This window comes from Abramis brama, assembly GCF_963993115.1.
Source record: "Abramis brama genome assembly, chromosome: 23".
NCBI classification, from domain to species: domain Eukaryota; kingdom Metazoa; phylum Chordata; class Actinopteri; order Cypriniformes; family Leuciscidae; genus Abramis; species Abramis brama.
In genome coordinates, this window is record NC_139985.1 from 11,464,145 (window position 1) to 11,480,992 (window position 16,848).

The following is a 16,848-nucleotide window of genomic DNA, read 5'->3' on the forward strand; positions in this document are numbered from 1 at the left end:
GTAGATGAGTACATTGGTGCTGATCTGTTGTTAAGAACAAACATGCTGTCATACACAATTGTTGTGTTTGTGTATGGTTTTTGTATCTATGGTAGGGCTGGACAATACAGCAGAGACATACCTGGTGATATTCAGTATATTTAAGTATTTGCACTGAAATGGACTTTATAGCATGTATTTATATAACTTTAGGGTTATAAATAATTCTTTTTTTTTTTTAAAGAACTCTCTCATGCTCACCAAGCTTGCATATATTTGGACAAATATCAAAAGGACAGTAAAACAGTAATTTTGTGAAATATTATTACAATTTAAAATAACTAATTTCAAAATGTAACTTATTCCTGTTTGAAAGCAAAGCTGAATTTTTCAGCGGTCATTCCTCCATTCATCTCCGTGTCACATGATCCTTCAGAAATCATTCTAATATGCGGATTTGGTACTCAAGTAATATTAAAATGTTTAAAACAGTTTTGCTACTTAATATTTTTGTTTATTTCATCATTTACAAGTGGACATAAGGTGTACCTGCTAGTGTCTGTGTGTGTGCTCATAGTCCAATGGTATTTTGAGACTGTTGTGCCACCGGCGCCAACAGGGCTTGGTATGACCTCTGCGGCTCACTGATCTACTTGGTGCCAGTGGTTACGCTCCAAATAGATGAAGATAATGAGTTTGACCCTCCAAGCCCCTGATGCCAGATGGTTCTGTCAAGCTCTGCCCTTCTCTTTCACCCCAGTGTACAAACTACAAGTTCACACCACAGCTCACGGACAAGTTTCATGCAGCCAAAACCCTGTCTGGAGCACCCACGCCGACAGCTACTACAAGATGCTGCATTCCATCACCTCGGCCAAATCCACAGGGATTTTGAAGAGAGACACTTCACGTAAGTGTTTGTGTTACGTAACAGAGCAAATGATACGTCCTAAACAAAATTGTGCAGTCAAAAAAAAAACTGTCCAACAGGATTTGCTGCTGCCAAGCTAAATGACAGAACAAAGTGGTTTTATTCCAGTATCAGAGGAAAGCATATGCTTGAGTAGGCGGTGAACAAAAACAACAGTAACAGCGTTTTGAATATTTGAAGTCGATCCATTATTGCTTCACAGTGACTGGCAGGCCAAGTTTCCAAACACGAATTGGGCGTCACGGGCATGTAAATGTGTGCGGACACATGCAAATATCTTGACATCAGAAAGTTTAGAATGATCTATTTTTTGCAGCCAAGCTGCAATAAAAAGTTTTTTACAAATGTGAAGGGGTACTTCACCACAGGCCAAATGGGCTTTTAATAAAACATGGCTGCCTATAGAGTAGAAAGTTGTTGGTGTTTTTTTATTTAGTGCTATCTGGCTAGAGATAACAGATTTTTTTTTAAAAAGGGCTATTGTCTTGTCTTTTGACAAATGGGCAGGAAATCTTTAACACCCATAATGCACTGGGTATGTTGCTGTCCAAAGCCACTCCCACCAGTCTGCTATGAATACGCTTGCCAGAGTCAAATACTGCTTTAGTAGGAAATACTTCTTAGCAAACTATTAGTCATAATGGTGTTGACGTGTATTGTACCCAGGTGCAAGAATCCAAGAGTAAACGTTTAGCAGGAGTGAGTTACTTTTGGTTTCCAGTGAAGGATCCAGAGCGTTGTAGGTAGTGGCTAAAGGCTGTGATGGAAAATCTAAAAAAGCTGTGTGTTTGTAGTCAACATAACCACAAACAGTGTTTTAGGCGGGTGGGAAAAACTGTCGTTCTGTCAGTTCCACCCAACCCGCCGAAGTAAAATCTGTTGCCATTTTTTTCATAATGCTCTTTAAAGGGTAGACATAGTATGCAACACTTTTCAGTGATAAACCCACTCTAACAATAAGTGTTCTGTTAATAACCCTCTGTCGATCCGACTGTCCGTGAGTGGTAATACAAAAATGTGGAAGTATAATCTGTAGTTTTCACAAAAGCCCTGGAGCTGTCAAAAGAAAGCCCCTTTTGCTGACAAATAAACATGAATTTCTCGGTCCAGGTAACACGGATAACAAGTAAAAATGGTTAATTTGCATATTCTACCGACATTGTAACAATGCAAAGTGATGTGCATTTTTTAATTGCAAAATTAGTTTCCTCCTAACAACTAATCGGAGCACTAATCCCAAATCTAATACAAAATATAGAGCAGTAATTGATTAATTCAATTTATTTTATTATGAGTTTATTTGTATAAGGAGGTAATCTTAGTTCTCTTATTGTACATAAAAAATATCGCTACTTAAAAATGTACGTACATGCATATAGAGTATATATCCTTTTTCTGTTTATATATATAAATATATAATGAATCAAAAATGTGCATATACTGTATGCACATTTTTGAAAGCTTTTCTGTGTAGGCCAATGTTTACTTATTTAAAAAAAAAAAACTTTAATACTTAGATTTTTCATTGTTATTATTTTAGCTAGTAGTGAGCTCCAAAGCTGATGAATTACCAGGAGTGTTTTGGGAACATCACGTTGAGTGTTTATGTATGTGCGTGTTTTGGTCAGGCACTTGGTGCCCATCCGTTGGCATGGCCTAATCTGTCCTTAATGAAAGTGTGAATCAATTACCACTATCTCCAGTTGGCATGGGCAGGCTGAACTTACTTGCAATTTAAACGCAGAGCAATTAATTCAGCACAGCTGTTACCCTCAGATATCCCCACACAGAAGACTGTAGAAACACACACACACAGAAGGTTTTCTCACTTTTTGCCATCATACATGTAAAATTTGATATGATTGTGCACAGATGCCAACAATACATGTGCTTCAATCTCACTTAATCTCAAAAGTGTGCTACACACAATTCAGCTGTATTTTCTTGACAGAAGGAAGTGCTGGCAATCTCTTCACATTGCGTGAGTCTTGTAATGCATTTTCATAAATTTATTTTAGCACTGGCACATGTAGCTTTATCGTAGTATAGCAGCCTACACCTCCTACCATTTTAATACTTCTATCACAGCTCTCGATTTTGAAATGTCATTTGACGTGGGTGCTATTTTTGATATAAGCTCTTGTGTAGGTCTTTAAAGAATGCTGAGGTTGATTTACTTTGCCTATATGGGGCAGCATATTTGGGTCATGTTGGGGTTTTATGTGGAGTACACAAATATTTCATCCGGATGAATAAAAATGTCTTAGAATTATGCATTTCACTTGATGTATTAGTAACAGTCTCGTTTAGCATTTTTGGCAGTTGTTCCACGGAACAATCCAAATCCAAATCAAGCTGATATTTACTGTTTCTGACAAGCTTCTCTTCTGAGACATTGTTTTGCAGTTATGGCTTGGCTCACTGTTTACAATTCCATTTACATTAATTAATTTAACAGATGTTCTTATTCAAAACATCTTACAAATGAGGAATACTAGGGAGATGGAAACACTAGAAGGGCCACAAAACAAAGTTGTGTGTGTGTGTGTGTTATATTATATATATACTGTTTTATTTTTGCTTTTTGATAGCTTGATATAAATTAGACCAACTGTACAAATAATATCCATAATGAATTTACCAATAATAATGTATGTGTAATAATGTAAATAATATCTTGATGTGTTAAGCACTTTTAAAACATGTTTCACTTAAGCATGAATGAATGTTAGGTAAAATGTTCGATAATTCATGCAAAGGAAACAAATATTTAAAATATGTTTTGTTTGCTTTAAATTCATTTAGTTTGATATTAACAAACTTTAATTCAAACAAAAATTAATGAAATATTTGGTAAAGTTATTCTACCAGTGAAAATTTGCTGGCATTTCCTTATGAAATTATCTAACTGGCAACTGAATACTCAGTGTTTGATGAGATGAAAAAAAATGATGATTATTAATGATGAATACATCTTGTGTGAATTATTTATTTATTTATTAGTTTTTCATTTATGTTTCTTGGTTTTTGACTATTGATTTGTTTATTTTGTTTCTCTGTTTGTTCAAAAATATATATTCCCCTACAAAAATAGATATTAAAAAATGATTTGTATGAGATGGTGAAATCATGATATTGTACAACTTTGAGCATATGAAAACACAAAGTTTAAAAAAATATTTTTTTACATCATTTTGTTTGTACCATCTTATACAAATTGCCATGGAACAAAAAAAAAAAGATCTGATGATTTCTGCAAGGAAGTCTTGTTGGTTAAGCTAGTTAAGAACCCTGGCCCTCGCCCACACAAACAAGAAGCTGGTCTTTTCAACAGGGCTGTTGTGTAGTATAATGTGAAATGCTAATTTAATTAAGCTTTCAAATGTATTTTGTGTTTTCACCAGAGGAGTGATTGACAGGAGATCAGGGAGCTTGTGTGGCTGGATTCACTGCTATCACAGCAGGATAAGAGTCTCACTCTCTACCTCTCTCGACCTCTGCTCTCCTCTCAAGCCACAAACGAGAGCCGTGATTTGTGCTTCTGTAATGTGCTTCTCAGCCTAAGAGGCATTAGCAGCGTGATCCATCAGATGAAGAGTGGCTCTTATCATCAAGGCACCAACCTCTGGTCTCCTTCTGCAGCCCACAGAATCATGTTATGTGCCTGTCAATTATATTCATAATCATCAGAGTCGAACGGCTCGCTAAGAAGCCAGTTATTGGTCCGCTGGGACATTATGTGCCAATAGTTGCCCTGCTTAATGCATGTGCGAGCTATTGAACACCATGCTGTTAAGACCCTGAATCTTTTTCGTTGCACATGAGTGTGTGACTCTCACCACATACATTTTCCAGCCTTGTTTTTCACTATTTAACTATTGAACAAAGGGCCATTCAAAAGAACTCACAGACTGACCTGTAACATCAAAGGCAGATTTCCCACAAGTTTTAAAGCATGTAATATCCTCTGGAAGATTTACACTAACTGTTACACAAACCTCCCCAAAGACTGCTGCTTCTCATATATGCGTGGGACGCATACTGCCCAGCTTCTGTATTTGCTGTGAACTTGTGCTCCTAAGCACAAAATGTAAAATATATGCGATGAAAAAGAAAAGTATGTGATGAAACATTCATTTGCATTGATCAAAATATCTCAAAGGAAAAGCAGAAATCAAAGAGAGCCTTAAGAACAAGATTGAATAGGGTAGAATCAGAATAATCCACTTTAATGATATTCTCTTTTGTGTTTTATCAGTTCACCTTCTCTGACTCACACAGGCTCAGAGCGAGAGGTTTTTTGAACTCTCCACAACATGCCGTTCACTCATGTTAATGATTAAAACCACTTGCAGAGTCCCATGCTGCTGTATGGTCCAGACTCCCCCCAAAATGGGCTCTCAAATTTTAACCTCAGGGTTTAGAGCTCCTTAGACGGTCATATCAGAGGCAGCATCAACGCTAGTTTGGGAAAGCATTGTGGGAAAATGCCACAGACACTGTGCCCATGTCTGGAGGAAATGTTTTACATTTTTTATTAATGGATTATTTGGGTTTACCGTCACTGTAAATCCTTGGTTGATTCATGTTTAATCCATTCGTTTTATTCACTATGTTGTTTGCATGCAAAATGCATTGCATAAAGAATGAGCCTTAAATTTCTGGTTCGTTCCATAGATCCAGCCGTCCCTTGAGAATTGAAAAGCGTGCCAGAGCCCGAAGACACCTGCAACCTCTCCATCATTGACCTTATGTGGTCTGCTCTGGGTTAGAAGTCTGTTGGTGCTATTGGGACCCCAGAACTTCATTAAACTCCAACATGTAAAGATGAACTTTGATTTTGGAGAACCAACTCAAGGACTGATTTCCCTGCTACAAATAATGCTTAGTTTTTCCTCTTCTGCTGTATTTTCAGTGATGAATTCACTTTGAGGATGTTTTCTTTTTTTTTGAGTTGCTTAAGGACCCAGTTGCGTGTGTGCAGGTTGTTTGGAGACGGTTATACATCAGAACTTGTCTACAGATCCATTGAAACATGCATTCTTGAGTTTAGCCCTTTACAAAATGGTTTATCACAGAACTGCAGAACCGCAGACCAAAAGAGATAAAGACAATCCATGGAGTAGAAAATATTGCTGCCGCTACAAGTTTATATAGCTGGTTACTGTTAGGGGTGGGGAAAAAAATCGATTCTTAGATGAATCGCGATTCGGGACGTGGACGATTCTGAATCGATTCACAAATGTCAAAAATCGATTTTCTAAAAAAAAAAAAAAAAAAAAATCTAATAACGTAACATTGAAGGAACGCAAAAGGCGGAACTCTGAAGCGGACGTGCAGTGCGCGGACAGTCTGTGGCGTGCACAACAGAGACGCGCACATAACAGACGCATGATGGCTGAGCGCCAAATCCGAACGGCACCAGAGAATGTCTTCGTTAAAAGCTAACGTATGGAACATTGGCAATTTCATTGTGATCTATTTAGTATTTTTTTTGTATGAGAGCTAATTTCTGTATTGTTTAGTTTTCACATCAATATGCTGTGTAAACCGATCTGATCTGTATGCAATATGTGCAATGCCAGTCACAAAAAGTTACATTTTGACTGTAAGTTACTCTCTGCAGAATGTTCATTCACTTTCTTTGCTATTTTTGATTGTGGTATACAGCAAACATTTCAAGTCATAACTCTTTATTATTTAGTTGTGTATAAGTCAAGAGCGACTTTGTATGTTACTAATTATTCAGAATATGCATAAGTCCACAAGCATTATACGTTATGATAGCTTCTGGTACATAATTCTATATTTTTGAACGAAAACTGTTTGTGAATTTGCTACAGCAAAATGTTTTTTTTTTGTCTGAAGGATTATATTGCTCATTGGAAATAACAAGAGGATGTTGGTTAGAAGTCTATTATTAAATGCTAGAGATTCAGAATATGCTGAAGTTTGTATTAATTTACTACAAGTATGCTGCTAGTACAGGCACACATTTATTTTCCTGTTGGTTCTCAGCAATGTTGGGACATATGCTGGCAAATGTAACCTTACAGTTGACTTGCCAAATCACTTCCATTTGTTTTATTAATACAATTAATATAGGAAGTATTGGAAGTAAGTTCGTTATGGGTCATCATAAATACTTTGCTTTAAAAGTACCAAGTAAAAATATTTTTTCAATGTTTTTGATAAAAGGCACTTCCCTGAGAATTGAACTTAATAAATGTGAAAAAGACACTTTAATGTCTCCGTTTGTCATTCTGTATTGCAAAGCAGATGAGAGTAGATCATGATCAGAAACCTGATTAGAAATCATTATGAATAAAATCGAATTGTTTTGAATCGAAAATCTTTTTGAATCGAAAATCGATTTTGAATCGAATCGTGGCCTCAAGAATCGGAATCGAATCGAATCGTGAGATGGTAAAAGATTCCCACCCCTAGTTACTGTCATTATTTTATGTGGCACCAGACAGCACCATCAATGTGATTGAGATTTTACTAGCCTATTAAATTAAGTAATCTTCCTCTTTTATGAATGTGATAGAATGGAAATTAAACAAGTGTTTGGTGCTTGATTCAAGTTTGAATAACAGACTTGGCAGAAATTAATTCTAGAAAAATCTTTTACAAATATAAAGTTTAATAGCTTTTAATGCTTTATATATAGACTCATCCATAGCTATTTTTTGACGGCTCAGTTTTGCTTTGATTTATCCACACACTGAAGCTCATGGTTAGTTTGGCTTTTGAGATGGAGAAATGACGTCAGTGTGAATCGATTGAACTGAATTTTGGGGAATTAGGGGCCTGATTGCTTTTGTGTGTATCAGCCTCAGTTCTCACAGCATGAAGACCCAGATACACTCTCTCCTTTCATGAAGTTCTGATAAGATTTCATGCAACTCTATGAGGGAAGACTCATCAGCCTCTTCAAATAGACTGAACTCGTATTACAACTTGGTCCTGAATAAAGCAGAATAATTATATATACATTTGGATGCCAGATAATACTTGGATTGATAATTAATTCATATATTTTTATTACTTTATTATTTGACGTGCCAAAGTGTCATAGCTGTCAATGGAGGGACAGAAAGCTTTCAGATTTCATCAAAAAGATCCTCATTTGTGTTCGGAAGATGATGTAAAGGCTTATGGGTTTGAAACGATATGAGGGTGAGTAATTAATGACAGAATTTTCATTTTTGGGTCAACTAACCCTTTAACAACACTGATTAACAGAAGCTTTAAGATAATATACTGGTAAAATTATAAAATAATTTCAGTGGTCATTTCTGGCCAAAAGGTGCAGTGTAATTAAGTAATTTTAACATGCTTTGGTTTTTAAACTGACATTTTTCCAACATTGATGCAATATTGACTTGTTTTTGAACCTCTTATATTTCTTCAAGAAGTGTTATGATCTGCTGGTTTGTTTGTACCTCGGGGACACTGTAAGAATGATGTAAAACTGAACTGAATAGTGTCTTGTTTGTGTATTTCAGCATGTCAGAGAGCAGTGTTGATTCACTCAATGATTAGTATGTTGTTTGTTATTGAGAGAACCTTTGTTTATCCCATGAATTTTACATTTTTATAGACTGACGCTGGTGTGTGTTTGCTGCAAATTCTGAGCCTTAACATGGAGGATCACGCACTCTGTGTAATTTTATGATTCATACTTTGCATTTAGGAGTTTGGCACAGACCAGCTGAACTGCTGTTGAGTGCAGAAACCACATAGTTCTCACACAAATCCTGGTCATAAGCCAAAATTTTGTGTATGTGCTGGAGCTCAGAGCGGGACAACAGCTGGACCCACTGCCCCAAATAAGTCTCTGCCAAGTTAAACAAACGAATAAGTGGCTTTGGGCTCCAACGCGGCAGCATGAAAGATGACACTTTCCAGGAAAAGGAAGCTTCCTGTGCCATGTTGAAACCCAGTGTCTTGCCTGTGCCTGCTGGTGGCTGCAGACATTGACCAATGGGTTGTCCCTGTCTCTGTCTTATCAGTCGCGCTGCAGACGCTCACCTTGTCAACGGCAGGCTGAAGAAATGCCTCGAGCACCTGGTGCTATCTCGACTCGCGGCCGGCCCCCTCTCTGTCTCGCACGTTCACGGCATAAGAGTGGGATCGCTTTTAAACATCCACCGCTATCGGACTGCGCCTTAGCTGGTTGAAGTGAATTAATTGTCAGTTTTATCTGGAAGTGCTCTCATCGAGTGATGTCATGTCACATTAAAGTGTAGGTGAGGTACCAGCGGTTACTGCACGCATGGCGGGATGCAGATGCACCCCCAGATTTAATACAACTTTCAAAATAATTATATCTTTGATAATTAATTTGCTCTATTAAATTAGGTAGGAAGTGTTTAAAAGTGAAATAATGAATTTCTTTAGTATATATATATATACAGGGTTTCTGTGGGTCTTAAAAAGGTCTTAAATCAGAGTAGAAAGTTTATAAAGTCATGGCATTAAATGTTGCATGCATTGCAGATTTTTTATATCTTCCTCAGTATTTTTGTCCTGTTTTCCAATACAAATATCTTTTTTTTTTAATGATTAAAACAAGAGCAAATATCTGTAAATGAGTAATGAAAACTTGCCTTTGGATTAAGTTGATTTATCTGAGCCCATTGGTAGATATTTGTTCTTGTTTTAATCATAAACTCGTTTTATGATTTTATGATTAAGACTTTATATTTTGCATCTCAAGCAAATATATCTTGATATAAGAATCTTTAGACAAACAGACTGAGGAAGAACATCCCTTTTTTTGCGGTGTGATCAGAAGGTACAGGAAAATATATTTCCATATTCTAGTGGTTGGAAGCAGAGGGATTCAAGATACTTTTTATTTGTAAAATTAATTAAAAAGTAATAGATATCTGTTGAAATAGAACTCATTGTGTTCCAACCTAGACATTTCCATTTAGATAACATACTGATGTATTGATTTCCCTTCATTTTGAGTCTTGAAAAGGTCTTAAATTTGCTTTCATAAAAACGGCAGAAAATGTGCATATATTTATATTTTCTCAGATTGTACTAAATATTACATAATTATTCAGTATACTACTAAATAGAATACTACATATATGCGAAATATATATTTAGTAGGTTAAATCAATATTTCGTATTTAGACCCTTAAATTTAATTCAACTTTCATTATTAATATATCTTCCATAATAATTGAATTAGGTAAGAAGTGTTTAAAAGCTATATATATATATGAATACATATGACATGCATGGCGAGATGTATTTTGCATTACCATGTTGCACTCCAAGCAAAATACCTCATTAATTGTATTGATTGCTCTTGATAAGTGCTGTAGATTTATTTCATCCCAGTTGGGCTTTTATTGTCGAGGCTGCAGTGTTAGTGCATTATAGTTTACAGTTAATTGAATTCTATTACTTGATAAGCTCCCTCGTTTCCCCTGAAAAAGATTGATGTTGCAGCTGTTGCCTGGTAATGCAGAGTACATTGAGCGAAGGCCTCCGTTTAATTTATTCACTTACTGAGCGTATCAGAAGAGGCAGAGCGCACCTGACTGGCAGCTCGGTTAATTCAGCTTACTTTCATGACTCGATGATGTTTCCGCCACATTAGTGGGACAAAACAGAAAGTCGCCACATGAGCTTTTGAAAGTCCTTCAATCAGCTTTGCTCTGGTTTATAGGCGCTCTCAGTGCGGGGTTGAGATATGGGCTGCTTTTTTTTTTTTTCTTCATTCAAAACAATGTAGGCACCACTCTTCCGCTTATTAAAAGAGGCTCTGTAACATTTGTGTCCTCTCAGCCTCCTGTCTCTCAATGCCTAAACAGTTTTGCTTGTGTATTTGTTGATATATTGCCAATTGCTGCTGTTTTGCTTTAAGTGGGCCTGAGTCCCGCTCTTGTTGCTGTGGTTTCGCTCTCATTCCTAATGTGTCTGTTCTCTAACTCCCTTGACTCTGTGAAAGAGTCTTGAAAACGGTGCAGAAATCGTCTCTCACCCCCTCCAGATCTGAATGGCGCTTTTTTATTATGTGGTCTGCTTCTCTGTGATTAAAAAGAATGAAAGATAGCATTGTTTAAGAGTGAGTAAATACATGAAATATCTTAACAGCCACTCTTTGTTTGTCATAATTATGCTGTTTCCTCTTAGCCTGCTGGCCACATAGAAATATAAAATAATATGTAGCATTACAACTACTTGCTGAGAGCTACTTGTTACTAAGTGATTTCTTTCTCTCCATGTCTCTGTAGTGTTGCTGAGGGAGGAGGTGGCTCAGTTACAGGAGGAGGTGCACCTCCTCAGACAGATGAAGGACATGTTGAGTAAAGACCTGGAGGACTCGCATGGTGGCTGTTCGGCCGACACGCTGTCCGCCGCCGAGCTCAAGGTGCAGTTGGGGGAGAAGGAGCAGGAGCTGGAACGTGCCAAGGAGGCCTTACAAGGTCTGAACCCCAATCACAAAGCCAATATTGCAGGATTACCAGAGAAATCCCCCCTGTGTGCTGTTCAAGCGCTTCACCCTCCCTAGACACATCAATACTGCCTGAGTTTACCCAAAATCATTGTTTCAGTAATAGGGATGGATCACAGTGGTCGGCCAAATACCAACTAGTCAATTGTGTTTTATATATATATATATATATAGCATGCAATTCATTTTTTCAGTTTAATGCGTTAAAAATATTGGTCCCACTTTATATTAAGTGGCTTTAAGTACTATGTACTTACATTGAAATTAATAATTTGATACAATGTACTTATTGTGTAACTACATGTTTTTACATTGTACTTACATTTTAAAAATTCCTGCATGTAATTACAGCTGTAATTAATTTATGTAATTACATTTGTAATTACACAGTTGACCCTTCCCTTACACCTTAAACCTACCCAATCCACCACACCTGTCCCTAACCTTATCTGTATCACACCTCAATAGCAGCAAAAGTGTTTTACAATACAACATGAACACAATAAGTACATTGTACTTATTTTTTGATGTAAGTACATAGTACTTAACGCCACTTAATATAAAGTGGGACCAAAATATTTAACACAATTAATGCAGCATCCGTTTTTTTCCATCATCCTTTGGCTAGCGGTACATTGTATGATAACAAAAAGTAAATAAACCATTCAAGCGCGATAAGACACAAAAGAGAACGTAGTGCAGTACTGGTGTGCATCTTTAAATCTCCTGTCTGTGTGACGCACACACAACTCGTGCGCACAGAAAGACGCTTCAGACAGCGACTTGAACAGGCAAAAAGAACAGACAGACCTGCTACTGTCTATCATTAAGGATAATCAAAAAAGAAAAAGAAAAAATCACTCACTGCTCTTGACTGAATAACTTGAAAAACTTTTTGTGCATTTTGACAGGGCAAAATAACAAAATTGAGCCCTGATATATTGTAGGGCACAGGGTAAATGTGACATTTAGTGTAATGGGTTTCTGTGAAGATTGTTTCAAGTTCACTTAAATTAAGTTATATTTTTAAAGCCTAACAAATGTTACAATTGATAGCTTTTGATTATACTGTAATGCTGAATGGCTATAATGGCTAAAATTGAGAGCAAAAAAACTTCAGAGACATCAGTATGATGATAAAAGATCAGTATTAAAAGATGCCATTAAAAGATGCCATTAAACAAATATTTAAAAAATAGGCTTCTGTCTTTGTTGTTTCAACATTAGTTTGGAGATTAAATGTGAAATTATTACAATATAAAAAAATATTAAAATCTTTAATGTTAGGTGTGATTAATCGTGATTACAGAAAAAAGTCAAAGTCAAAGTTTTTAATCGATTGACTGCATATATATATATATATATGCACTACCGGTCAAAAGTTTTGGATCGGTAAGACACTTTTTTTTGTGTGTGTGTGTGTGTGTGTGTGTGTGTGTGTGTGTGTCCTGGTATTCCCTAAATTATGGGGACCAAATGTCGCCACAAAGATAGTAATACCAGTAATTTTTGATCTTGTGGGGACATATGTACACATGTTCCCATGAGGAAAACAGCTCATAGATCTTTTTTGAAAATGTACGAACGCAGAAAGTTTTCTTCGATGGGTAGGGTTAGGGGATAGAATATACAGTTTGTACAGTATAAAAATCATTATGTCTATGGAAAGTCCCCCTTGAGAGAGAGAGAGAGAGAGAGAGTTGCTTATCTTATCAGCTATCTGTTTATCTCGGGTGTAATGTGCTTTTTTAGTGTATTTGAGGGACTTGTATAAACAGAGGATTTAAGTGCTAGACAAAATGGTTAGTGTTGATGCATAGTGTGATTAATTTAAAAGTGTCTTATCAATGAGTTCCTGCAGTGTGAACTGTGGCTGCTTTTAGGAAGATGTGTGAAAGAAGGGTTTTTGAAATGTGGTTTATAACAGTGGTAAAAGGATCATGTGACACTGAAGACTGGAGTAATGATGCTGAAACTACAGCTTTGCCATCACAGGAATAAATTACATATTAAAAACACATAAAAATAGAAAACCCTTACTGTAAGAATATTTCACAAATATTACTGTTTTTCCACCCCAAACTTTTGAACAATAGTGTATACAGTCTCAGAGGAATATTTGTATTTCTTAGATTTAATGAAGTTCTTAGATGTTTCTTTTAAATTCCTTTGGAGAGATAAAAACAGACATAAATGAGAAAATTGCTAACATACAGCAAGAATAAATAGCTATAAACAGCATAGCACAAACAATTTGCTTACGGAAATTGTAATGCTAATATTCATATTAAAATCTCTTTTGATCTCAGACTTTGGTATCTTGACAATTGCATTTTTCTCAAGAGAACAATATGAGAAGCAAGAGACTTAGGCAGAAGCTCTCCATTTAATCTGCCGTCTTTCTTAAAAACAAGTGGCATTTGGTTTAATTTTTTGCTGTCTAACAAAATAACATTCTTACATTTTTTAAGTGTGCCATCTGTTTTTAAAATGGATATCTTAAGTCAGTCAAATGGATTATTCTTTTGTCATATTTTAGTCTGTACATGACTCAGATATGAAAATGTTGGGCAAAGTAATTGATAGAAATGACATCAAATTGTTATCTAAATTCTTGAACACATTTAAAAGAGATCTACATTGAAAACGCTGCATTCAAAATTGTGACACACTTTACACTAGGTCAACCGTGTTACTTGACACTTAGTCATTTAGTTTGTAATGTAACACCTGTAGTACCTAAACAGGAACTGGAGCAACCTGCCAGTCCATTACAAATATTTCACATGCGACAAACTGCGTCAAGCTGAGTTTTCAGCAAACAAAACCATTTATCAGATTTGAGTCTTTTTGGCCCTTCTGGAGAAAAGTGAGATGGGGAGAGAGACAGAGGTGATGGATGGTAGGGTGCATGTGTGCTCATGAATGTCAACGGCTCTCGTATCATAGTGGAAAAACAGGTTTGACTGTTGAATGAGGAGCCTCCTTCAGTTTGAGGGGGAACGAGACAGTTACCTCAAGTCAAATAAATGATTTACTTTTTACAAGCAACAAGACAGCAGACCTCAGAAAGCTTTACATTGTAAATGAAATGTTATATGATATGGAATTGTTATGAGGTGTTACTCCTCACATTTCCTCTCTAATTAAACCCTTGAAATAAAATGCATTTGTTTAATGTTAACGACACACGTCTTTTCCCTCTGTGTGGGATGTTTATAGTGGAGCTGGTGCCCCCTGGAGGCTGTTTTGAGCAGAACAATTTTTAACTACAACACCACAGTCCTTTATTTATGCCACTAATAATAATAATCATCAAAAGATGCCTAACAAGACACTGGGTTTTGACTGTTTATTTTGAACACGCACAGGGTAATCCATCACTTTGTATGTCCACAACTGTTATCTGACAGATAGAGGTCAGAGCACAAACTGCAGATGCGTCATTCAAGGACACAAAGCCTTTGTGTGTGTGTGCGTGTGTGTGTTGCAGCCACAGTACAAAAAGTCCAAACACTAAAATGTGAATGTTATGATGTAGGAGGCACTCGGTTGTTTATATACTTATAATGTGCTAAAAGTGAATATTATTGCTGCATTTCTCAAAATGATTGTGTATGTTTGTGTGTAGCTATGAAGGGTGATCGGAAGCGGTTGAAGGCAGAAAAGGCTGACCTGGTGAACCAGATGCAGCAGCTCTACACCACACTGGAGAGCCGAGAAGAGCAGCTCCGAGACTTCATTCGAAATTATGACCAGCACAGAAAGGTGTGCATGAAATTCTCCACGGACTCTTCAGTTCACTTCATGCGTGTCATCTGAAACGATCTTTCAAAAACGAAACTTGCCAATCCTTACTTTATCTAATTATTTTATCTTCTTTCTCTTTTTGTTCAGGGTCGCACTAGATAATTGTAAATTTGAAAAGACTGATACATTACCATTGGCTGACATGATCTTAAAGACAAATTTTGTATTAGAGGAAACTTAGGGAGGAACTTCATTCTTGATACATTTGACAATATGTTGACAGATCCACTTACAAACTGATACAAACTTTTTTGAGCTGAAAGAAAAGTAGTGTGTGTGTGTTCACATGTGTGTGACGGACTGATGCTGACTGTGCTGTGCTACAGGAGAGCGAGGACGCGGTAAAGACTCTGGCCAAAGAGAAGGACATGCTGGAGAGAGAGAAATGGGACCTGCGCCGGCAGACTAAAGAGGCCACAGAACAAGCCAGCGTCCTGCGCTCCCAGATAGACATGAAGGAGAACAGAATCAAAGAGCTAGAGGCAGAGCTCACCATGGTGAGATAGCATCTCTCTTGATCTCTCTCTTGCAGACGCACACTTCCACTTCCCACAATGCCATAAACACTCACACCTCTTATCTTGTCTTAACTCATCCTCTTGACGGTTTGCATCTCTTATCATTAGAGGCTCTCGAATTACCTCTCAGTGGCTCTGATTGCCGATATATCAGTCTCAACATTCATCAGTTAAGATCCACAGATGGATCATGGAACCCCAACTGATCTGCATTATGCAATTTTACATTTTGCTGGATTGGCATTACAATGTGCAAACATATGTACGGGCACATGCAGTCACACAAAAATCCCCATGAAGAGGCACATGGCTGTCAACAGAGCAGTAATAGCATCATTACTCACTTCATATGCCTAATCTGTTGTGCCTGTGTGCCTCACCAGTATTCACATACATACATTATCTCAAGCATACTAATGATTTCACTCCCACTGAGATTTTGAAATCTATTGTTTTTCCCCCTGAGCAATCTGAGGGGCAAGATGTTTTATATCCTTTAACATCTATATACTGAGTAATGGATAATGGGGGGGGGGGGTAAAGTATTTTAATAAAGTTAAAATACTTTAACTTTATTTTAAAGTAATAAATAATATATGGTATTACTTTTATAATATATTATATTTTATAATATGTAAGGGTTAATGCCCGACTAGGTGTCCATTATCAGGTATTAATGGACGACGGCGAAGTCCATTAATACCTGACAATGGACACCTCGAAGGGCATTAACCCGCTTATACCATGGTCACTTACGAAAGAAAGAAATATTTAATCTAATAATACTTTAATGTGTTTTAGAGTAAAAATCGTGAGGGTTTTTATCTATTAAGTCGAGCGCACTATTTAATATCTCCCGTATACAGGCGTTGCCAAGCAACGTGGCCACAGCGACCCGACCGCAGCAGTTGATCAGTGAGTTTGAGCCAGCGCAATCATTTAGAACTGTCATCAGGCAAATTGATGAAGGAAAGGCACCTTTCCTAGGTGTACATTATCACTTTTTAATGGACACCCTGCAGCCAATCAGAATCGAGTATTCACCCAGACCATGGTATAAATTATAATAATATATGTTATTATATATATATATATATATATATATATATATATATTAATAATAAAAT

The 16,848-nt window shown here is 36.7% G+C and overlaps 1 protein-coding gene across 6 annotated transcripts in view; it reads left to right on the plus strand.

The window, feature by feature from the left end:
* kaznb (kazrin, periplakin interacting protein b) overlaps positions 1-16,848 on the plus strand; it is a 144,294-nt gene that overhangs the window by 114,864 nt on the left and 12,582 nt on the right. For all 6 annotated transcript variants that reach the window (XR_014604363.1, XM_084101657.1, XM_084101660.1 and 3 more), the window contains 3 exons: positions 11,173-11,364; positions 15,025-15,161; positions 15,530-15,700. Coding sequence is in view for 5 of the 6 variants with exons in the window: in XM_084101657.1 (XP_083957783.1) it covers positions 11,173-11,364; positions 15,025-15,161; positions 15,530-15,700 (500 nt within the window). In the remaining variant the exon portion in view is untranslated. The remainder of the gene's footprint in view (positions 1-11,172; positions 11,365-15,024; positions 15,162-15,529; positions 15,701-16,848) is intronic.